The sequence below is a fragment of the Parasteatoda tepidariorum genome, chromosome 8 (genome assembly GCF_043381705.1).
Source record: "Parasteatoda tepidariorum isolate YZ-2023 chromosome 8, CAS_Ptep_4.0, whole genome shotgun sequence".
Classification (NCBI taxonomy): domain Eukaryota; kingdom Metazoa; phylum Arthropoda; class Arachnida; order Araneae; family Theridiidae; genus Parasteatoda; species Parasteatoda tepidariorum.
Window position 1 is genome coordinate 72,462,764 of NC_092211.1, and position 24,246 is coordinate 72,487,009.

Consider the following 24,246-nt stretch of genomic DNA (forward strand, 5'->3'; position numbering starts at 1 on the left):
TAATGATTTATTATAATTAATTCCAAATGCTTATATTTTGCTGCAATAATTTTCAGTGATTGAGATCACAGAGGTGTTTTTCAGAGGGGGATAAGGATATATAGATAATACGTTGTACAGTTACAGATTTTGATTTAATATTATTAATAATTTATATTATTAATAATTTATATTATTAATAATTTATATAATTAATGACATTTATTATAATTAATTCTTGAAGCTTATATCTTGCTGCAAAAATTTTCAGTGATTAAAATCACACTGGTGTTTAACAATGGTGGATAAGGATATAAAGATAATACGTTGTACAGTGACAGATTAGGAATTGATATTCAAGAAAATTGGTACAAAAACGAGTCGCATCTAAGTTTCAAACAATGCAACAAATTCATCTCGATAGTACTTCTTAGACGGTTTAAAAATGTAATTTAAATAATTTTTGATTCTCTGTTATACATCAGCACCTTATGTCAAGATATTAAACCTGATTATGGCCTACATTTGTTATAATATTTGTCTTAGACTAACTGAAAACTAAAATAATTCAGTGTATTTCTCATTAAGTTGCATAATGTCAAACTTCAAGTTAAAATTGTTTTTTGTAATGTCTGTTGTTCTCTGTATGAGCTTAAACACAAATGGGGGAGGGTTAAAATAGTCCTATGAAGTCCTCAATATTTCGAAAATAAGGAAATTTATAAGAAAAATGTACTTTATAAGAAAAATGTACTTTATAATAAAACTGGTAGTAAAAACATTACGTCTTTTTTAAAAAAAAACATTTATTTTTATCTTAAGAAATACAAATTTCAGGCATTGAAATCTGGACTGTTTTATACAGATCAATTTAGAGAATTTTTTTTTTCTAACTTAAACCTAAATGGTCTTAAGAAAGTTGCAGTTTTGTTTTAAGAACTTTAATTTTTCCGTTGTTTACAATACGCCTTTAAGCTGACACGAAAGTAGTTCATTTATGAAAAGACATAAAAGCAATTGCTTTATGTTTTATGCTTTCATAATATTTGATATTAATATCTCAAACTGCTTTAATAAACAAGAAATAGAAAGTTTATGACTCATAAAACGGGAAAATTTATGATGAATAAAGCTTTCATTTCTAAAAATAAGTTATTTTTTGCGGAGCATAAGATAGAAAGTTGAAACAAAATAGCTTTTGAGATAGTTTGAAAAAAAATATTTAAGGAACCAATTATTGAAAATATCAAACATGAAAAAGAACATTCAGTGATTACCAGAAAAAGATTCATCCGTAATGTCAATTTTAAATAAGAATGTTTCATTTCGATACTATTGCATAAAAATAAATCTATTTAACCGTTTACATTAAATTACTGGTTCTCACAGTAAATTTAAAATTTTAAAATGTTTTTAACCGTATTTTTGAAATTTGAAATCAATTAAAATAAGATTGAATAGCAACCGAACGATTTTGATGTGAAGTTCAATGTTAATTAAATAAGAGTGAAACACTAAAAAATTAAACTTCAAATTAATTAAAATTTCAACTAAAATAAGTTAACTAAAAATTACATTTATGAAAGTAATAAGAATGTTTCATTTCGAAGTTATTGTATAAAAATAAATCTATTTAACCGTTTACATTAAATTACTAGTTCTCACAGTGAATTTGAAATTTTAAAATGTTTTTAACCGCATCTTTGAAATTCGCAATCAATTAGCTTGAATAGCAACCGAACGATTTTTATGTGAAGTTTAATGTTAATTAAGCAAAAATGAAACTCTAAAAAATTTAAACTTTAAATTAAGCAAAAATGAAACTCTAAAAAATTTAAACTTTAAATTAATTAAAATTTCAACTAAAATAAGTTAACAAAAAATTCAATTCATAAAAGTACAAAACTTTGGTGCTAGTTGCCCCTCCTGTATAGATTAGTTTGTAATAAATTTAAGTTTAATGTCCATTTCGCAAAAATGAAACAATAAAAAAACTCCAAAAGCTAATTACCCCCGAAGTTGATAATTTCACATGAATATACGTTCAATGTGAACATGAACTGAACATTGTTACACGAGAGTGAAACAATGAAAACTCCGCCTTTTAGCCTAATTTATAGATGGATATACTATAATAATTAACCATAACTGGTTTCCTTAGAGCGTTTAATGCTTTTATGAAATTCATAGAAGTTCGATGATATTGTTTGCGATGTAAAGTACGCAATTACCTTCCCCAATACATCAAGTGGTTTTTGAGAAACATATTTAAAAAAAAGACGTATTCTTAAATTTTCAATGAATGATTTCGTTTAAAATATGATTTTATTACTTAAAATGAAGTTAAAAAACTTGTATTCTTTAAAACCCAAAAGCTTTCAACTATTATTAAATTAAGTAATATAAAATAATGCTTAATTAAGAAAGAAATTATTTTTGTGTTGTATCATTTGTGTGTAAAATTATCTTGTAAGAGAAATATGTAAATTGGGATATTATATAAGTTACTTAGACTCACGACTGTCTTCTTAACTTGACTATTAGGATCATATTTTCCAGACTACTATTACTCTCTTTATTTTGACGATCAAAAATTCAAATTGGGCAAAGAAAGTATGGTTATTAAAAAAGTACGACTTAAATTATCATAAAGATCTACCCCATTAAGATTGCATCTTAGTTCATATAAATCCGATTGTGAGATGAAAAATCTGGATGTTTCGTTACTTTTGCCTACTTAACATAATTTACTACTGTACATAAATTATTTACTGTTACATATTTTCAATATTAGGTTTGAAGATACTTATCAAAGAACAGAGCCTCGAAGTTCAGTAAATTATACACCTTTCAAATAGCCTTAAATTAAAATGGTGCTTAGAGATCTAAAAATATTTGTAATATTCCAAAAAATTCAAACCCGATATTTAAAAACACTGCTTCCATTTGAATTGCATTATTCACAATTATTATCTAAATCATACAAATTATCAAATAAATAATAGTAATTTGAAAATATTCTGCCCACCATTTTAAATTTAAAACTATTTTGATTTTAAGAACATCATGAAGAAGAGCAATAATGTTATATTGTAGATCACTGTTAAATTTTAACTGTTATTTGGGTCACACTGCAATAAATGAATGCGTTTGGTTCAGGACGCACTGTTGTAGGTAGGATCCACTGACTCTAGGGTAAGGGACGACACTGCGACTTGCTCATCGTGACGGCCTCCACGCCACTTGGCCACGAGCCTCTAGTACAACATCGCAACGCACGAACATCAATGAGATAGACAGGAGAACATGCAAGATAGTCACTATATGCAATAGATAGATTCAAAGTAGGAGTGAAGAAGGATTTGAGACATGCAACATGCATCGAAAAGTTTGGAGGTTTTATTTTAAATCAAATGTATCACAATTTTCTTATGCTTGATAATATTTATGTCATTTCTGACAGCTTCTTTGTCATAATTTATATTATTTTAGAGAGTATTATTTGATAGCACTCGAGTCATTTTAAACATCCTTTTTCAATAACAATTATATTTTTTGAGAAATCCTGTCATTTTTTGATAGTATTTAGGCTTTTTTAGACAACGTTTTTTTTATAATGAAATGTATGTCTTATTTCTTATGCTTGATAATATTTTTGACATTTTTGACAGCTTTTTTTGTTTTAATTTATGTCGTTTTAGAGATTGATTTTTGATAAACACTCATGTCATTTTGAATATCCTTTTTCAATAACAATTATTTTTTTGAGAACACTTGTGTCATTTTTTTGATGGTAATTAAGCTTTTTTTGACGTTTTTTTCCTCTTCTAACATTTGCATTATCTAAATTTTGCTTTCTATCTCTAAGAAGTAATTATTAAAAAAACTTGGCAATAGAAATAAATCTATTTGAAATGTTGAATTTTTTTTAAAAAAACTTTCTTTTTGAGCATATTCAATTTAAAACGATGTTGGAACTCAACAAAGAAAGCAAAGAAACAAAGAAATTGAAACTTAACAAAGTAAGTAATATTTTTTCTCAAGCAATTCATTGCTTTTGTTTCACAATATGAATTTGTTGCAATAAGTGATGCGTTACTGGTTGCACTTTAAAAACAGAGATAAAGACTAACAATTTCAAATTTTATTTCAAACTTTTAAAACGCTGGTGACAGATAAATTTCTATAAATAAAATGGATTCCGATTTCAATATTGAATTATCTTAAGAATTCATTTTTCTAATCTTTTTACATTTCATTTTGTTTAAAAATAATTCTTTCTCATCATAATGGCTACTAAGAAAAATATTTGTCTCACAAAATGAGAAATAATTATTATTACTTATGCTATAATTGGGTCAAATTTTTGTTTTATTTAAATTTTAGATATTTTAAAATTAAGTTCCAAAAACCAAATTTGGCTAATTTATTATCAGTACAATGAAAAAAAGTTAAGTATGCCTGGCTTTCAATCTAATTATCGTTCATAAAAGCAGAAATAAACAAAAATGTTTTATAGTCTTGTGTTCAGACAAAAATTTTCCTTTCTTCTTTTCTCATATTTAGTACCATTTTAGTATTTTAACAACAAAAATATTGGTTTAAAAAATAAAAAAGGAAATAATTTATGATGACACTTTTCAAATTTTACGAAATGAATTTTATAATTATTTAACAACACTTATTTGAAGGATTCAGATGTTTCACATAAAAAATTTAAGCAGTGAGCTAAATGGCCAAAAACAAATACGTAAAAATTAAGTGATTATTTTGCATACGTTTCATTTTGTTGTTTTAATTTTTCCTTCAAATTTCAGATCAGATGCTCTTAATGTTTGTCTAAAATATAAATTTATGAACACCAACAATAGCAAAGCAAGGTAAATAAAATAGCCAATTAATTTTAAATAAAATAGCCATAAAACATCAACAGCATTTCCATAAGTCAATAATATTATCAATTAGAAATGTTTATTTAATTTAAAATTCTGAGCCACTGAAAATATTTTAGCAAAAGCAAAGCTTTAACATCCAATAAACAGTAAACAATTATTGTATGTATTGAACATTTTATAAAACGTTTATCTTTTACGTATACCATAAATTTAATGAATGTTTCTTGTCATTAGAAATGCGATTTTTTAAATTATTATGCTTTATGAATTAATAAGGATGATGATAATATAATAATAATTTTTAAAAAGATTAAACTTTTTAAAAATATCGATATTTATTTCAACGTCAAATTTGTACTGACTATAATTTTTGGAAAAAAAGTAAGTTTATTTTAAAATAAAATTAGTGATTGAATTTTAATAGCAGATTTTTTAATTAAATTATCGATTTGAAATATTTTTGAAAAAAAAATGCCAAGTTTAATTATTGAATTATTCTTTAATATATGCTTATTAATTACTTAAAATAACTATTAACAGACCAATAGGGAAATTACATTTTTCCGTTGTTTAAAAATGATCTATATTTGTCTGTAATTAGATGGACATGTGTTTTTCATAGCCACAGATAAAATTTTTCGTGAAATCTATGTGCAACATTTAAAAGTATTTTAAGATTTTCGAAAATTTACTTTAAAACTGTATAAAGGGCAAATTTCTCCAAAAAAGAGTACTAGGTGTAAAAATTAAGAGATTTTGAAATAATTAGCTATAAAAGTACGAAAGCAAACTGCATATTAATAATTCTGAAAACTGATAGAATTCTATTCATAATCTATTTTTGAATTGATTTACAAAAGTTGTGAACTAAAGTAGCTCTAAGCTGACAAGCTGTATGGTGATCAGGGAGCTATCCTATTGTCAGAAAGGTCCCGGGTTTGAATCCCGGACAAAGCTTAAATGTTCTTTCCCCCTCTTTTCTGTACTATCTGTTCTTGTTACTGCAGGAGCAGCGTTGACCCATCTAATATGGTGCCCTTGAAAGAGTGGTCAACAAATCTGCCCTTCTGATAAGGACGAATGTCCTGGTAATGACGAATGTCAATATCCGGGTGGACATTGGAAGAAAATGCTCCAAAATCTTCGAGTTGAATTTAAAAAAATGCCATCTTAATTAAACAACAATCAACATAAAGGATTCAAAAATTGTGTAAGTAGACCAACTTTTGTAATTAATTTGAAGTGTTGACAACTTTTACGAATAATTTTATCTGATGGCAAATGTTGTAACTAATTTGATCTATCAGAAGCGTTTGTAATTGATTTTTTCAAAAGTTTTTACAGCTTTTAATATCAATATACTGTTATTGTTATTCCTTTCTGACTAATTCTTCTAGAGTTAAGGGTAAATATGGAGTAGTTGTAAATTTATTTAGTTATGCTGAAAGCAATATGGCACTAAACATAATGTTAAATTTTATCAAATATTTAATATTTTTGTATGTTTACGTTTAAATTTTTAGTATATAATTTCCTATTTAAAGTATAAATTTGCACAATTTAGAATCAAAATGTTCAAAAATATATATCTCTTTATCAGTTTTATGAAGTTTAATACCATTCACTCAGTTTTAAGTAGATAAGCACAAGTATAATTGTTTTAAATGTATTTAAAACAAAACAAAATAAAAAGGTTTAATTGTTTTCTTTCACAAAGCTTTTCAATCATTTAATAATATCAATAATTGAACATTTTATATGAAATAATTTTTGTCTGCAATTTTTATTCTATACTGTCGAAAAAACTTTATTAATGTTGATAATTGAAATTTTTTTTAATGATTTATTTTTAATATTCGATTTTCACTTCATATATTATAAATGCTATAACTCTTATTAACAAACACAAATTAAATATAAATTTTCATTAAAGCACATCAATAATCATTTCATTAAAGCAAGTAATGAATCACAAAGCAAATTCATCAGTGATCATGCAACTCGAAAATGTTAAAATAAAAGAGAAACAAAAGAGGCAATCACGTGGTGTGTGTAGCAGCGGAAGCAGATACGAGGAGTTCAAAAAATGAAGTAAAATTTAAAATTTTTGCATTTTAATCTAAAGAGTATAATAAAGCTTCTACGGGGGTCAGGTATTTTAAGAATAAAATTTACATGCATAATAATTAGAAGGACATATGAGACACGCCAATCAAATCATTACCCCGCCTACCACTTGGGGAAATGGTTCGACTTAACAAGAATTATATGTTCTTCTAATGCAGTGTAACTAGAGTGAAACTAGTGAGTTGTAAGCAAATTTTAAAAGTGATACTATATTCATATTATGCAACATATATCAAAATATATCATTAATAAAAATATTAAGCAACTTATAAGCAACCTTTAGAAACAATTCGAGATCAGGAAAAAAATATATGTGATATAATATAAACGAATTCTTATGAAGCAAACAAAAATTGAATTGTTATGCAGTAAATAAAAAATAGAAATAAAAAATAATATTTAAATGTTATTCACCATTTTTTTTAAAAATAAAAAGTAGAGAAAAATTTAGTTGAGTTTTATTTTTTCTAAAAAAAAATTATTAAAACTATTTTTTTAAAATCTAAGTTTCTTTTTTTAATACCATTAATGTTTATATATTTGTACGAATAATAATTAAGCAATAGTTGTTTCTAAAAAGTAAATTCACTATTAGTAATTTTGGAGCGTGTTAAACCATAATACCATTCAAATTTACTGTAACCTTCATATGGTACAAAGTTAAACTGTATTATAATCCTGAGGGGCTGGGGTTCAATCCTTGACTCTGCTGAGATCTACCGAGTACATGCGATATATGTGCTCTTAAAATCTTTGGAAGCAAATGTCCTGTGGTCTGTCGTTGAGGGGGCAGGGATACCATGGGTACAGGGATTTGAAGAAAATTTCCTTCCCCTTCAGATTTAGGATTAAATTGAGAAAACGCCTTCACGAATGAGTGGAGCTGCCATCTATCTGGGGGATACAGAGCTAAAACGTTTTTTTACACTTGTGGTGCTCTCTTTTAAAAGGAAAGGCGCACCTACTTGACTTAATTCGCAGTAGGCCAAAGGCTGGTGAGCTTGTCTTGTCCAAGTGTCATTCGAAACAACACCAACATCGTACTTTATATACTTGATCACGTGATACGAATAGAACGGAAATATGGTTTAATTTATTAGGTTATGAAGGTTGCAGAAAACTTCTTGGCAGTAAGGCTTAAAGTTAAACCTATTTTTCTAACAAAAGATGTGAAAAAACGGTATCTTTTATTGTATTCAGTCCTTCAATTGAACTCAAACAGTGTTTCATTTGTGCATTTAACTTGTACTTGTCTCTAGGTTTTAATGTATGCATCCCGAAAGTTCTGCAAATATCTAAAAAAATATAACTTAACCAATTTACTGTTTTATTTATAGGCTAAACTAAAGTAAAATGCTAAGAATGTCTGTAATTTTTTTTTGCCTTCTTATTGTATTTAAAAAAAAATATTTCTAACAAAAATAAATAATCCTAAGAAAGTGAAGAAGTAGGATATTATTTTATTCAAAACTTCATTCTCCTTTAAAATATACAAATTAGAAATAACAGTCGACATATTTCAAGGTACCTATTGTCAAGACCTTCCAGACAGCAATGAAAAGAAATAGAAGTGATTTAAAACAAAAATGTTAAATTGACAACGAAAAAAGGAACAACAAAACTAGAAAAAAAACCTGAGCAGCCGAGAGAGATAAAAAAAAAGGAAAAATAGAACAAAAAAAAAACAGAGTGGCCGAAAAGGACAAATCAAAGTAAAATGCTTTTCCACGCGCTATGGAGTGATGGTGAGGTACTAGTTACCAAGGAATTCAGCATTCATATGAATAAAATAAGATTCCTCTCCAAGATAAGCTGATGTAATAGGGGTGGAAATAATTTTGGCATTAACTAATGTCGTTAACAGGGAACTCAGCATACATATGAATAAAATAAGATTCTAGGCAATCGACATGAGTTGATGTAACTAAGGTAGAAATATTTTTGGTATTTGTATATTGTTGAAGGGAATGAAGTTTTTATTCCAGTATTATTTGTAACATTTTAAAATTATTTCCTTAATATTCTAAAAAAATGAATAATAATAATTATAGTTAAAATTTTTTTAAACTAATTTAATTTTGTAAAAAAGATTCATTGCTAATTTTAAGACTGACAATTTTCTACGCAGATAGAAAAAAAAAATTAAAATTTTGTGTTTTTATTTTTGTTTTTAGTGAGATGGAAAGAAGGAGTATCACCTCGTCTGTTTCTGATCCTAGGAAGAGTAGGTCGAAGGGTATGGCTGCGACGACGTCGATGATGAACCATCCCCGGAGGTAATGGACGGCAATTCTGCCGGGGTGGCTGATCACCTCGTCATTGGAGTTGACGTACGTGGTTCGGAAGTTGATGAGGATGTCGATGATAAACATGACGTCGACTAGCAGGTCGATCACCACTATGGGATCGTCGCCGTACTTCTTGTTGCGCTTGTCCTTCTCCTCGCTCAGGAGGAAAGCAGCCACGTAAGGCGTGAATATGGCTGTGTACATGACCAGCAGCAGGATGATCCAGTCCCACACTGCCTTGAAGGGCGAATAGTGCAGAATGGTCCATTTGTGGACTGTGGGTTTCTGTAATTTGTACTCGGGTAAGACGTCAGCTCCTAGGGACAACACCTGCAACAAAACAACATTTCAGTCATCCAGGGTGCCTCAAAACAATGCATGAAAGAGGTACTGAAACTAACGATATGCAATTAATTCTTGTTTTAAAGAATTCTTAGTTTTTTTTTCACTTCACAAACTGGATGTTCCAGCTTCTCAAATGCAGGTATGAGATTCTGAAGCAAAAGTACTAAACGATATGCAATTAATTCCTTCTTGTTTTATCGAATTCTTAGTTCTTTCTCATTTTACAAACTGGATGTTTCAGTGTCTCAAACGCAGGTATGATATTCTGAAAGTACTAAACGATATGCAATTAATTCTTGTTTTATTAAATTCTTAGTTCTTTTTCATTTTACAAACTGGATATTTTAATGTCTCAAATGCAGGTATGAGATTCTGAAACAAAAGCACTTAACGCTATGCAATTAATTCTTGTTTTATCGAATTCTTAGTTCTTTTTCATTTTACAAACTGGATATTTCAGTGTTTCAAATGCAGGTATGAGATTCTGAAACAAAATTACTAAATGATATGTAAATAATTTCTGTTTTATCGAATTCTTAGCTCTTTTTCATTTTACAAACTGGATATTTAAGTGTCTCAAATGCAGGTATGAGATTCTGAAACAAAAGTACTAAGCGATATGCAATTAATTTTTGTTTTATCGAATTACTAGTTCTTCTTCGTTTTACAAACTGGACATTTCAGTGTCTCAAATGCAGGTATGAGATACTGAAACAAATGTTCTAAGCGATATGAAATTAATTCTTGTTTTATTGAATTCTTAGTTCTTTTTCATTTCACAAACTGGATGTCTCAAATGCAGGTATGAAATTTTGAAACAAAAACCCACAAAACTATAAAATTAGCATTTATGTAATACTATGAAGCCAAGTCGCAACTAGTATACAACGAGTTCTTAATCTTAGCATTCTTTACTTGGAAGATATAAATAATCTTACTATTCGTGTATTAAGGAAAATACATAAGAACAAGATCAATACCGTCAAAATCCTATTTTAACTAACAGACAGAAAGAAACTAGGGTTTCAAATGCAGAATATTTAGCCATATAGTGCTGATATTTGCTGCAGGTCCTTTAGTCTTGTTATTAATGTAGTACTTAGTTGCGTCTCGAGCGTAACTAAGACAGATTTGAAGGAAGTCGAACTTTAGTAATTAGATAGTTTGAAGTCAGCAGTCATGCAAAATCATTAAACTAAAGTCTTTGCAACAAGTTATTTTAATACATCCGGATGATATGGGCATTGAATTAATAAATAAAGACAAATTTTAGATTTCCCATAGTCAATGACTGTAAATAAAACCATAAAAAAACATTTAAGGTTTCCATACATATTGCGCAAATTTGCGCTACCATCATTAAACATATTATTAACCTAAGAATAGTATGTTGTTGTTATCGCAGATCATTAAGGCAATGTGTGCGATTATTCTTGTTTTCCAGTGGCGCCATCTATGACCAAGAATTTGAATTCTGTCGCACCCTTACGTAAAACCAGTTTATAGGATGGACTCATTCATATATCCATTCATTCATCCACAGATCGTAATTTTGACCTGAACCAGAGAACTATAAATCCCCAATTCAGTACCCCCAGAGGTATAATTTGTTGTGGGAACATGGTGAACTTTGTGACCATACAGCTTTAACGTGCACCAGTTTCACCATTTGCTACACGGGGAGTCATTGGCTGGTTTGATTCGAATTCCCGTTCTCACGGACGTGAAGCTAGCGCCTAACCAACCAGGTTATCGCGGCCCCCAGGAGTAGTATGAAACTGCCATATGAGTTAAATATACTCATAACTAAGGGGTTCCACATCCTTGCTAACTTTGCCACCCGAAAAGGTACACTACTTATATTTATTTCACTTTATATACATTATGATTTAATTTATATGTATTAGGGAGTTTCCTTCATGTACAATTTTAAATTAAAGGAATTGGTGATCTAACAGTTTTAGGTCCTATATACATAAACTTGTATTGCTCTAAGATATTTTTATTGAACAAAAGGGAAATAAAAGACGATTCCTTACGAGCTTAATTCTAATTGCGTAGTGCAATGAAATATTAAAAGCTAATTTACGAGATTTTAAACAGAAAAACCATAATTATTTGTTTAAAATTTTACTTATACGTAATTTCTTCGAAATATTTATTTCCAAATACACTGAAAAAACTCCGGATCAAATTCCGGTAAACAGTACCGGCAATCAGAGTGTCACTTTAATTTACTGTAGTATCCATTTTTACCGTTAAGTTAGCTGAAAAAAAAATCTAATACACTATATTTTTTATAGTAATACTTTCTATAAAACCTCATGAATAGCTGTATTTATATAAATGGTACTGTAAAAAGTACAATATGAAATTTTATGGAAAAATGAATTTTATGGTAAAATTGATTTTACGGATGCTACACTGAGGGTGCCTGGACTTTTGACCTTAGTTTGAGCCTTAAGTTTTGTGAAGTTATGGAATACATTCTTTAAAAAATCTGTTTAACACTGAATATAATGTAGTGCAAATTTTTTGCAATAATAATACGGACTTAAAATGAACCTTTTTTCCCCGTTAAGTTGAAACACAGAACTTTTTAATTAAGTTTTGCTATGAAGTACAATACTATGACTCAATTGAAAATAATATTAACGTTTCTGCATTTTTGAACAAAATTACATTTTAAAATGCTTTAAAAATTCCAACAACGTATTGATAAGAAGACCTGCATTTAAAATAGTTGATTTAGAAATGGAAAAGCAACATTTTGAAGCTAAATATTTACTTATTAATATAACTAAAAAAATGATAAAATTCATACTTTTTTAATTAATTTGTTTAAATTTCCGTGAACATGCATATAATTCACGCAAAAGCTCACCAGCAATTTAAAAATACTACTAAATAGGAAGTACCAAATGATCACTTAAAAACACATAAAATTATTCAACACACATTTTAAAACAGATACTTAATCCTATGAATATATAAGTAAATGCATATGAGTAAAATTACTGTACGATATAATCATGATATTTCTAATAAAAACCAAATAATTCTGGCAAAATTTATGGTAATCAAATATATTGTAATTTTTCTGCTCTTATGGTAACGGTTTACCCGAAAATCTGGTTTTCAAAGTTATAATTCAAAATTATAGTTATCACACATTTAGTAAAAAATGCAGAACTGAAAAATAAATTTCACCGAATAAATGATTTTTATGCCATGCTCTAAGGTATCATGAAAAAATTATCAAATTTTATCAAACATTATAAAACCGAATTTTTTTTTTTAATGTTACTAAAATTAATTCCGGAAAAAAATTACCGACCTTTTTGTTGTTCCCATACAGGTAGAAACACAGTAAATTTTATCAAGTTTTGTTTGAAAATATTCTTACGTTGAATGTATGTATGTAATTTTCCCATTGATTGCATTAACTCCAGAAATGAAACTGAGCTCTCCGTGCAAAGCATTCGAAAAGCGCAATTAAAATTATTCACTATTTCACACAATCAACGAGGCGAATAGCGTTAATGATGTGATTAAAGCACCATGGATAAGCAAGATAAGGATCTCTAACAATCTCCATTCTGAACTAAAAGCGTCGCTTCGAGTGATTGATATCATCTTTGTGCCGGAAGTTCAGCTCCCATATAATTCAGTATTTTCCGACAAAGAAAGACAATGGCATATAGGTTGTAGTCAGAGTAAACTATTTTAACAAAAGCTATTGCATTTGGTAATTTACTAGTTATATACACAAAGAATTAATCTTCATTTTTCAGTTTAGTATAAACTGGCATTAAAATTAATTATTATGTTGTACGATCTTTCTAAAAATGGCTGATATTTTTTTAATACATGGAAATAATTTATCTGCCTCATTAATAAAAATTTGTATCATAAATTCCGTATAATCTATATATTCATAGCAATCTATGTAACAATGTTTCAACATAATTAAACAACATATTCTTAGTGACAAAAAATAATTTACGGACACCATTAATAAAAATTTGCTAATATAAATTCCGTATTATATTCTATATTAACACAAGGAACATTGTTACGATGTTATAACATTATAAAAACAAAACGCTGGTGCATAAATGTTTTTAACCTTTTCTCTGTCGGTGTCGCATATCATATGTTAGGCGTTTTTGTGCCAGTATCGAAATGAAAAATTCCATCATTGAAATTGAATTCGCCTCTACTTACTCGTCTTTCTAAATCACGTGATTATTTTTGTATTTAAGGATATTGCCAAGAGATGGCGCGACTAGCCCCATTTTCTTCACAACTTTCACAGTGAGATTTCCCGCTTTGAATAGAAATCAAAATCATTTTGTAATTTCTGTAATTTCGCTTTCATTAGTGTTACCGTTACATGCAATCTGCAATAAAATATTTCAGTTTTCGGATAAATGTGATTTTTACACTCTGATGCCCAAGAATGATTATAAAGCTGTTTTAACGGTAAGGTTGGAAAATTATTTTTCATAATATTTTTACCTAATTTTACTGATTATTAAATGCAAAAATTTATCTTTAACACCTTAAATCATAAGAACCAATAAATATGTTATCACGGTGTATTTTTTAAAGATGAAATTTGGGTGCATTGCAGGAAAAACTAGAGATCAGTGGACGGGACATAACGTATTTCACCACCAATAAATCAAGCAAAATACTGCATGCTGACAAAAATATTTTGCATTTTTGAATTTAGGAGGGAACATATATTATTTTCATCAATAAAAAAAAATACTTTTTTTAAGCCGAACATTTGAAAAAAAAAATTCCGATAGAGAAGGGGTTAATAAGCTCACACTTATATCAATTTTAATTATTTATCATAGAGAAAATGCAATAAAAATTACGAAAATAAGAATAAACTTTTTCTTCCTGAAAAACAGAGTTATAATTATGAGACAGATTTACATTTACTAATTTATTTTATAATTTATGTCACGACTTACTAATTACTATTTTTACTGTAATTTGAAAGGTTTTTCCCATAAAAATAAAACAGCATGTGTTTCTGCGACATGCATGAGGAAAATAATCTGTCTTGTTTAATTCGGGTATTTTCGCATGTCAAAATCAGACAGATCACTAACCTTGCCCATTAATATTAAAATTGCATAACATTTGATTTTTGTCACTCAATACTGAGGAAAAAATCTTTGAAGCTTTTCAGTTCAAACTCTAATGATCCCAGTTTTAATTTACCCCAATTGCACTAAAAGGTTAATTTTAAGGAAACAATAACATTAATCACAAAATCCCAACAGTGTTTATGAATGATTAGTAATTAACTATACAAGCTTGAAACAATGTTAAAATTAACAATGCAAGTTTACGTGTTATAAAGCTCGAATTAAGCATACATGAACAGCCTTCTTATATCGAGATTGAATCTAAAAATAATATCCTTCATCATCATTAAAAAAAGATATTTCGCTTGGGAATCTTAATAAAGGAAAAATAAAAGTTTAGAAGCAAGGTTTGCAATAAAAGCTAAGAAATTATATATTTTTAAAGGTTTATTTGAGCATTTTTTCAATATTTTAAAAATAATGTTGGCATTGTAACAATTTTTCTTTGAACGAATAATGAATAACTAGTTAAATTTATCGTGATAATCAAAAGAAACCGTAAATAACGTTTACCGTAAGGATACCATTTGTAATAACAAATACTATTTGTTTACCGTAAGGATACTATTTGTAATAACGAATACTATTTGTTTACCGTAAGGATACTATTTGTAATAACAAATAAAAAAGAAGGCAGTCTAAGAAAAGTACGAAATATTGTTCAAAAATGAATTGTATGCGGAAATAAAGATTTAAGCTTCTCAAAGGAACCAAGTTTATCTTATAGTATTGAAAAAAAATATACGAATGAAATAACTATTCTTATCTACTTATATAGTATAGGTACACAGAGCTACATTTTATTCATGTTATTAAAATTTTCTATGTGTAATCTTTTACACTGTTCAAAAATATTTTAACGTTTTTTTTAAGTTTTTCTGATCATTATTTTTTCGTTTATTATTAAGAATGCACGGTATTATCAAGTCGTTAAAAGTTTGTAACATTGTTAAAAACTTATCAACAAAATCCAAATCCTTTTTTACGAACATTTCAGATTTTAAAATATATTTTTTTTTATCTTATCATTCACTTTCTGAGAGAAGGGATCAGATAAAAAAATACTTTTTTGTTTTGATAAGCCATGTTAAACATTTTACGCAAGAAAATAGTGCAAGAACTTAAAATAAACTTTTATCGAGCACTTCCAAAATTTATTTTAATACTATGTCTCCAGGGTTTTTCACCTAAAAAACGAGGATCGAAAAATAAAGTTGTAAAAAAATGCCATAAAAATCTGTAAATAAAATATACCATATTAAGTCAAAATATTTATAAAATGTTCTCACAGTAAAATAAGCCCTACTTCTAATAAGTGTAAGAGCTTTACCGTTCGAGTCACCTCGTTTCCATGACAAATATCTTCAGGGGAAATTATGGGATTGGTCGAATCGCTCTTGATTTTCTTCTTCTTGAGATGCAGCCACTCATAGAATTTCTTCATCTTGCTGCTCTCCTCTTGGGCTTCTTTAGTCTTCTTGGGCGAAGGGGGGGATGCTTGAGATGATTTCAAGGAGGCAGAATAACTGATGGCAAAGGCGGTGGCTGCCATTATTATCGTCAATTCCATGAAATAAAACAGCTCGATCATACGATCTGCCAACATGAGCTCTGTTTATGATATCAAAGTTAAAATGATAGCTCATATAGGGGATCGTTTTAGAGTTTATTGGCGTGGTACAGGTAGTTGCTTATTGACACGTTGGCGTTAAAATTTTTTACATTTTGAAACTTATCTTAATAATTTATTAATTTAGTCATAAATTCGGAGATGTGTTTGGATTTTGGAGCAATTTTTGGCGAGGCAAGTCATAATTGATTTTCAAGCAGTAGCTTAGCATTTTTCTTTACTTAGAATCCATCATAACTGTATTTTTCTACCAGAAATTTTATTTAAAAAACAAGTGTTTCGTCTCAATACAATATAAAAAATATTTCGACTTAAATTAAATGATAAGCTATTTGTGTTAATGCAATATAAATTGTTTAGACACGATAAAAAAATTCGAATGAAATTACAAAATATATTATTTTTTGAATGCAATATCAAAAGTATTGCAATTTTAATTACTAAATGAGTTACTTGTGCTCATGTAATGCGCAATGCGATTACTTTATGAATGATAAAAACATTAAAATTACGAATTTAATTAAAGATAAAAGCAATTTTTTGGGTGCAATACCAAATATGTTCCTAATTTATTAAAAAAAAATTAGCAAATTTTTCTGATTTTGTTATACGAGTAACTTATAAATGCTAGAAATGATAAAAGTATTAATGAAATTACAAAATGAGCTATTATTTCGAATGCAATATTAAAAATATTGAAATCCTTATTAAAAAAATAAGCCATTTGTTTTAATCTAATACAAACAATATAAAGTGATACAAAAACAAAAGTATCAGATATTTTCCACTATTTAAACGAAATTAAATATTTTGAGCAAACTTAATTTAATTTAAAGGGAAGCAGTGAGCTCTTCACTGAATATAGTTTAACTGTATTGATTTTTTAAAAATTTATTTTTGACTCAATTTAGATAATGTTTTAGGCATGTAAATTAGGCGCAATTTTATACTGAATGTTTTTAGAGTTTTAATTAGCGTAGTTAGTAATATTTTTATTATTTTTTTAAATTCTTTTAAATTGTTTAAAAAATATTAATAAATGTCATAACGCTCAAAATCTGCTATAAAAATTAATAAAATTACAAAATTAAATCATATTTATCACCAATTTTAGGCTCAATTAAAGTGACATTTTATATAGATCAACGAACATTTAAAAAAACTTATTTTTAGATAAGAAAAAAAAAGTTTCTTGCTAAAATAGAATTAAACAAATAATAAACTATGCATAATTAATAATCTTCGGGTTTTTTAAGTTTCAGTTCCCTTTCTATACATTCAAAACAATACTTAATAATTTTAAAAACAATGAAAGTATACCTTGAAAACTTTTTATAAAATTATTTAGCAAGCTTAAAATTATATTAAAGACATTAAAACATTTCGCTTCATTATTTTATGATAGACTAACAAGACATTTATATTGCACCGACAAACAATTTATGTTTTTTGCTTTTGGAAGTAATGCATAATCTATTAACTATTCAAATGAAACGTTTAAAGCAAAAAAAAATAATAATTGACATAGAATTATTTTTTGCCTATATGAAATTACAGTTAATTTTTATTTTCAAATAGAAAAGAAAATAAATATGAACGAAAAATGAACAATAGAAGCTTTATTAAATTAAAAAATTCCAATATTAAAATAATTTGCATAATTAACTTTTGCTCAATTATGGCGGAATTTCAAACCAATTTTGAATTTCCCTAAAATTATTTTAATGAGATTGATTTAATATAAGTACATATAATTAATATCAAAAAATTAATTTTTTATTCTACGTTAGATATGCACCCGATTTAATTTTAAGGAAGTAAATTCTATGTTTTTAAATTTTTTTTCGCTGCAGAAAATATCTAAAAGCAAAACCATTTATATATATTAAGAGTAAATAAAACAGATATCCTTTTCAGAGCACCAAGAAGTTATCCAGAAGTTATTGTTCATAACATATACAATAGGAAATATGTTATTTTAAAGAACGATCAAATAAAGCTAACATACAAGTTGGAATACTGAGCAGAGCAACCGACAATCATCATTCAACTGAGTTAATGCTTAACTTGCGCAAACGTCGAATCATCAGCCCCAAATTGTATTAACATGAGAGCTTTAAAAGGTTTCTCTAGCCGAGCTGTCTCTTTTATCTTTCCTAATTGTATTAGGTATATGAAGTCTTCTCTAAATTTAACGGACATATATTTAGTAAAGTATAGCTTTATATATCACCAACCACATGAATCACGTTGAAAAGAGAAAAGAAAAAAATAAACATGTTTAAAGAGGATTTAAGTTATTAAAAAATTAGATGGGGTACAAAAAAATTATGTGGGCAGATCTCTAAAACCTTTAACTTTTGATAATAATAAAAAAATAATAACAAATAATAGTCACACTATTTTCACACCTCCAGAATTGTTTGAAAATGTATAAAACATCAGAAAATAATCGTGAACATCGAAAATTTTGATGTATAAACAAGAAATTAAAATTTTTGATCTAATTTTTCTAGGTTCATAATCACAAACTGTCATTCTGTGAGGTTTCATTTACGATGTCAAGGCCGTAATCAGACGCAGATCTAAAAAGTGAATGTTAAAATCAATCAAAATTTTGATCACACGTTTGTCATTGCCTTATTTATTTTCTGTGTTGTGTGCATTGCATTACGCTGCATCTGAGTGAAGTTTTCGATCTATTTATTCTCTAGGTTGTCCAGACCGTAACCCTGTCAAACCGTAACCTCAGGATTAATTAACTGAATTTAACATATCAGTTTTCCCTATGTTTTACTAATTGAAGATATTTTTTTGACTGAAAATAAATAAATTAAGCCTTTTTATACATTTTATAACAATTTAACTTAATATTAAATTTTTTCAATTCATTTATGATACTAATAATTTTTGATGAAAAATAAAGGGTAAATATGGAAGAAATTATTAAAGAGAAAAAATTGCTCAATAAAGGAAAAATAGGTTCAATAAGTTTATATGTTTATTAAATAAGTGATACTTTTGTCGTTTTTATGATTTTTAATGAAATGTACATAAACCTAGAAAAATCAGTTCAAACATTTTAATATTTTGTTTATACTTATAAGGGCATCAAAATTTTCGATGTTCGCGATTATTTTCTGATATTTAATGCATTTTCAAACAATTCTGGAGGTGTAAAAATAGTGTGCCCATTATTATTTATTACTTTTTTTATTATCAAAAGTTATAGGTTTTAGAGTTCTGTCCATATATAAAGAAATAAGATGTATATAAAAAAATTTGTTAAAATTTTTTTTGATTTCTTGCACTATTTAGAATAGTTTTTATGTAATTTCTTTGAAATAGTTCAAAATTTATCTTGAAAAGCATCGATTTTATGTTTGTATAACTGCATATGTACAGTGCACGAAATAAAAAACGTATCACTTTAAATAACTTTTGATCTAATGAGTGGATCTTCACGTTCTAGGACTCAATCTTAATGGTTCGAGGGGGTGGTTTCAAATATGCTAAATAACAAGTGCAGACGATATTTTAAATTTTGAAATCAGACGGAATTTTTTTTTCTCAGAATAAACATACCTTGTTTTCGACGGATTCGTATTTCTGACCCCCAAAATATAGGGGGCAGCCGCAATCCGCAATCTAAAAATATAGTTCCAATAGTTGGTCAGGAGAGTGCTGCAAAGTTTTTTGACTTGAAGGCTAATTTTATTTTTTGCGCATTTCGCTGTATCTCGAGAACTTTTTAAGCGAATTGAAAATTTTTTAAACGCAATTATAAAATTCATTTATCAAAGATAATTATATGCAAAAACTAACTTTTAGTAAATATTTATTATTCTTTGATGATGGTTGGAGAAATTTCGAAGCGTAAGTTTATACAATATTTCGCATAATTATGAAAGCTATAATTTTCCTCGGTTACTTACAAAATTTGAGCGAAATCTGTTTGAAAAGAATTAAATTAATAATCAAAGTTGTCTAAATTTTAGTTATAACAAAAACTTAACTCTGTTTGAATTACATTTAAAAGTTTTGGAATGAAAAGCTAATACAAGAGTAATGATATTTTGTGCTAAATAAGTGTGAAGACGTACTGTATGCCCAAATTAGGAGTTACGAAAAATGTTTATGTATATGGTATTTAAACCATTCATTTGGTAATTTTTCCTTTCATATGATAACAGTTTGCAGATAATTTTCGTTTTCAAAATTATAGTTCTTATTACCAAACATTTAGTAAAAAAGTACAAAACTGAAATATCGATAAAATGAACCGAATTAATGGTTTTTATGCCATTTTCTAAAGTATCATGATAAAATTATCAAATTTTATCACATAAAGTTATGTCTTATTGCTAATTTGCAACAATCATAACCAACTCGTTTCGGTGAAAATTATCGAGCTTTTTGATGTTCTCATAGAGACAGAAACACGGTAAATTTTACTATATTTGGGAATTTTTGACGATATTTTTTTTCTCAGTTTGTGATAGGACTTTATTACAAAACATTGTATGATCATATTTAATTGCTGTTAACTGGTAAATAAGTTATGACTTAAATTATCTCTTTTTTCTTTGCCCTTGTAATGCCTTAATAAAACTTCAGGAAATGATTGATTTGTTTTGTAATGCCATGAATTTAGGACTTCACGTAAATTTCTATTCGAAAGAATTTAGATTTTTCAGTTTATTTCAGGAAACATTGGCTCAAAGATAATAAAACTAAATAAAAGAAACTAAGAAAAATGAAAAATATTTTTAGGAACATTTTTTACAGACATAGATCATTCTTCAAATAATTCTTAAACTTAAACAATATGCGTAGTACATGATAATGCAATGAGGATTTCGACTGAAAAGATCTTTTTCTTCCTTTCCCTTGCGATACTTAACTAATAAATCACCAGGAAATGATTTATGTGTCTAGTAACGCCATAGGACTCCAAAAAAAGATAATTTTCTATACGAAAGCATTTATATTTTTTAGTTTATTTGGGAAAGAATATATGACTCAAGGATAATAAAATTAAATAAATTATGACGAAGAAAAATATAAACTATTTTTTGAAGCAATTTTTATCGACATAGATCATTCTTCAAATAATTTAAAAATTATACGTCACACACGATAATGTCATAAGGCTTTAGGCTAAAATAATGTATTTGTGTAAATGTGATGTCCAACGTCATTTCACAATATTTTTTTAACTGAAAAAACTGGCAGAATGAATTCACATCGAATAATTCATTTGCAAAATGTCTCCAGTAAGAGAAGAACTGCCAAAAATTTTTGCGCCAACATTTCGCACTCAAATAAACATGCATTTGTTTCGACCCCCCCCCCTAAGAAAAGAAGCCATGACAAGTGTCTTACGCCACTGTAACGAGCTGAGCGCACCCTAGTAGCATGCAATAGTACAAAAGAAAGCCAACAGGAAGAGAAGAGTAATAGAATATAAAAGGTGGACAGCCTCAACTTCTGGCATCTCTCCACAATTATTTGGAAAGGATTCCCGTTTTAAGAAGAAATAAATAAAAACTGTAAATTATGAAGTCCATGCCCTATATTGAATCGATTCATTATGTGCATATATTTCTTCGACCTTCAAAAAAGGTCACTACCGCTACTCCAGTACAGAGGCGGCGTGTGAAAATACCGTCTGTAAAGATGTCTATCGATTCTTGAGATAAAGAGAAGTTTTAATAATGAAGTTAAATGGTGGGAATTCGATTCGGGGCGGATGAGAATATTTCAAGGTCCACTAAATCGTTTGATGTTTTCATAAGCGTTTCGGAGACTTTATATAAAAAAGAGTGAGGAATTTTAGCATTAAGGGTATTTTTTTTTAAATGAAAGTATTTTTCTTAAATACTTAAGTATAAATATTAATTTGGAGTTGTAAATAGTTATAAGAAAAATATACTTAAGAAAATAATTTATGTTTCTCACCAACGCAATTTAAATGTTTCTACTTACAGTGGGAAAAAAAACGGACCACTTTGAATAACTTTTGATCTAATGATCGGATCTAGGACTCAATCTTAATGGTTTGAGGGGGTGACCTCTAATATGCTAATTAATTAGTGCAGACGATATTTTAAGTTACGAATTCAGACATAAAAATGTGCTTTCTCNTTACAGTGGGAAAAAAACGGACCACTTTGAATAACTTTTGATCTAATGATCGGATCTTCACGTTCTAGGACTCAATCTTAATGGTTTGAGGGGGTGACCTCTAATATGCTAATTAATTAGTGCAGACGATATTTTAAGTTACGAATTCAGACATAAAAATGTACTTTCTCCGAATAAACATAAATTTTTTTGATGGATTTGGATTTCTCCATGGGATTTGGATTGATTTGGAAAATATGGGACGTAGCCACAATCTAGGAAATATGGTTCCCATAATTTGATCAGGAGAACGATCGAAAGGTTTCACCGCTAATGTTAATTTAATTTTTTGTGTATTTGCTATATCTCGAGAATCTTTTAAGTTACTTGAAAAATATTTTCACACAATCATAAAACTCGTTTATCCAACGATAAATCCATGCAAAAAATAAATTTTAGCAAATATTCATTTTTTTTTATATTTTATTTAATAACAGTCGAAAAGGTTTTGAATTGTAAGGTATAAAATTTTTAAATCCTTTTAAATATAATTTTTAATGGTAAAATACAAAATTTGAGTGAAATCGGTCGAATAGTTCCTGAGAAATCGAATTTTTCAAATACTACTTTTTAAAAATTCGATTTCACCGAAAACTTTACTGTTAATTGTATGGACAGACTGCATTCGGTAATTATACCATAATTTTTGAATGCAATCATCGAACAGTTCTAATCAACAGTTCTTCATAAAGTTCTAACATCAGCAAATACATTAAGTTTCAATGTAAATTTATACAATTTTTGTTATTCATACTTAACAAATTAAAATTTTTTCAGATAATGAAATTAATGTGTAAAAATTTAATGTGTAAAAATTATTAAATTTCTACACGTAATTATTATTATTTAATAGAATTTAAAATTGAAATATTTTAAGAATCACTACATTAAAGTGGCTTCTTTTTATCTTTTCTCAAAAAAATTGATATTATTCACTGTCAATTGTTAAAAATAAAATTAATTAACAATGTTAATTCACTTTAATTGTTGAAAAATAAAATGTTGAATAATTTTGAATTGATGAGTAACTTGTTTTCCAACCGGAAAGAAAGAGTACGAACTAAATCCATATGAATATTGAAAGTAGTCAAGTTAAGATTGACTTGTACAGTTATCAAGGTACCAATCTTCTCCAGGAAAGAAATCTGTAAAAGTGCTTTCCTATCAACGTGTCTCTTTTGTAGGAAAAACAAACATTTTGACTGAAGGGCTTTGTCAAATGTATTCATCCGCGAGAGGGAACACAAACTTGGTTAAAACGTAATGTACTTTTTCAGGGGGAAAAAAATTTCTAATCATTTCTGGTCAAAAGATTCCTTTAATCCATTCCTCGCCGACGTTAAGTTTGCACAAAACTTGGTAATCCGTAAAAGTACCCTTTTGAGAAAATTAATAATTAGCGGTTAATCTTGTTCATAATTTCATATGTGACAACCACTTCAATTTTAAAACATATTGTAAAGGCATAATTTCAGATCAAAATATGGCTACTTTTATTATTATTTATATAGTTTTGCCAACAAAAGTGTCTTTATTTCATCGAAAAAATTTAAGAAAGAAAAGTATTAAGTGTAATAAAAAAAAATGTACACCAGATGATATAAAAGATTTAGTGGTTAATGTTTTGA

General features: G+C 27.7%; 1 protein-coding gene across 14 annotated transcripts in view; it reads right to left on the reverse strand.

Moving 5' to 3' along the window:
* Positions 1-24,246, reverse strand: part of LOC107448675 (voltage-gated inwardly rectifying potassium channel KCNH6) — a 347,084-nt gene that overhangs the window by 52,322 nt on the left and 270,516 nt on the right. For all 14 annotated transcript variants that reach the window (XM_071184212.1, XM_071184214.1, XM_071184215.1 and 11 more), the window contains one exon: positions 9,200-9,619. In XM_071184212.1, the coding sequence (XP_071040313.1) occupies positions 9,200-9,619 (420 nt within the window). The remainder of the gene's footprint in view (positions 1-9,199; positions 9,620-24,246) is intronic.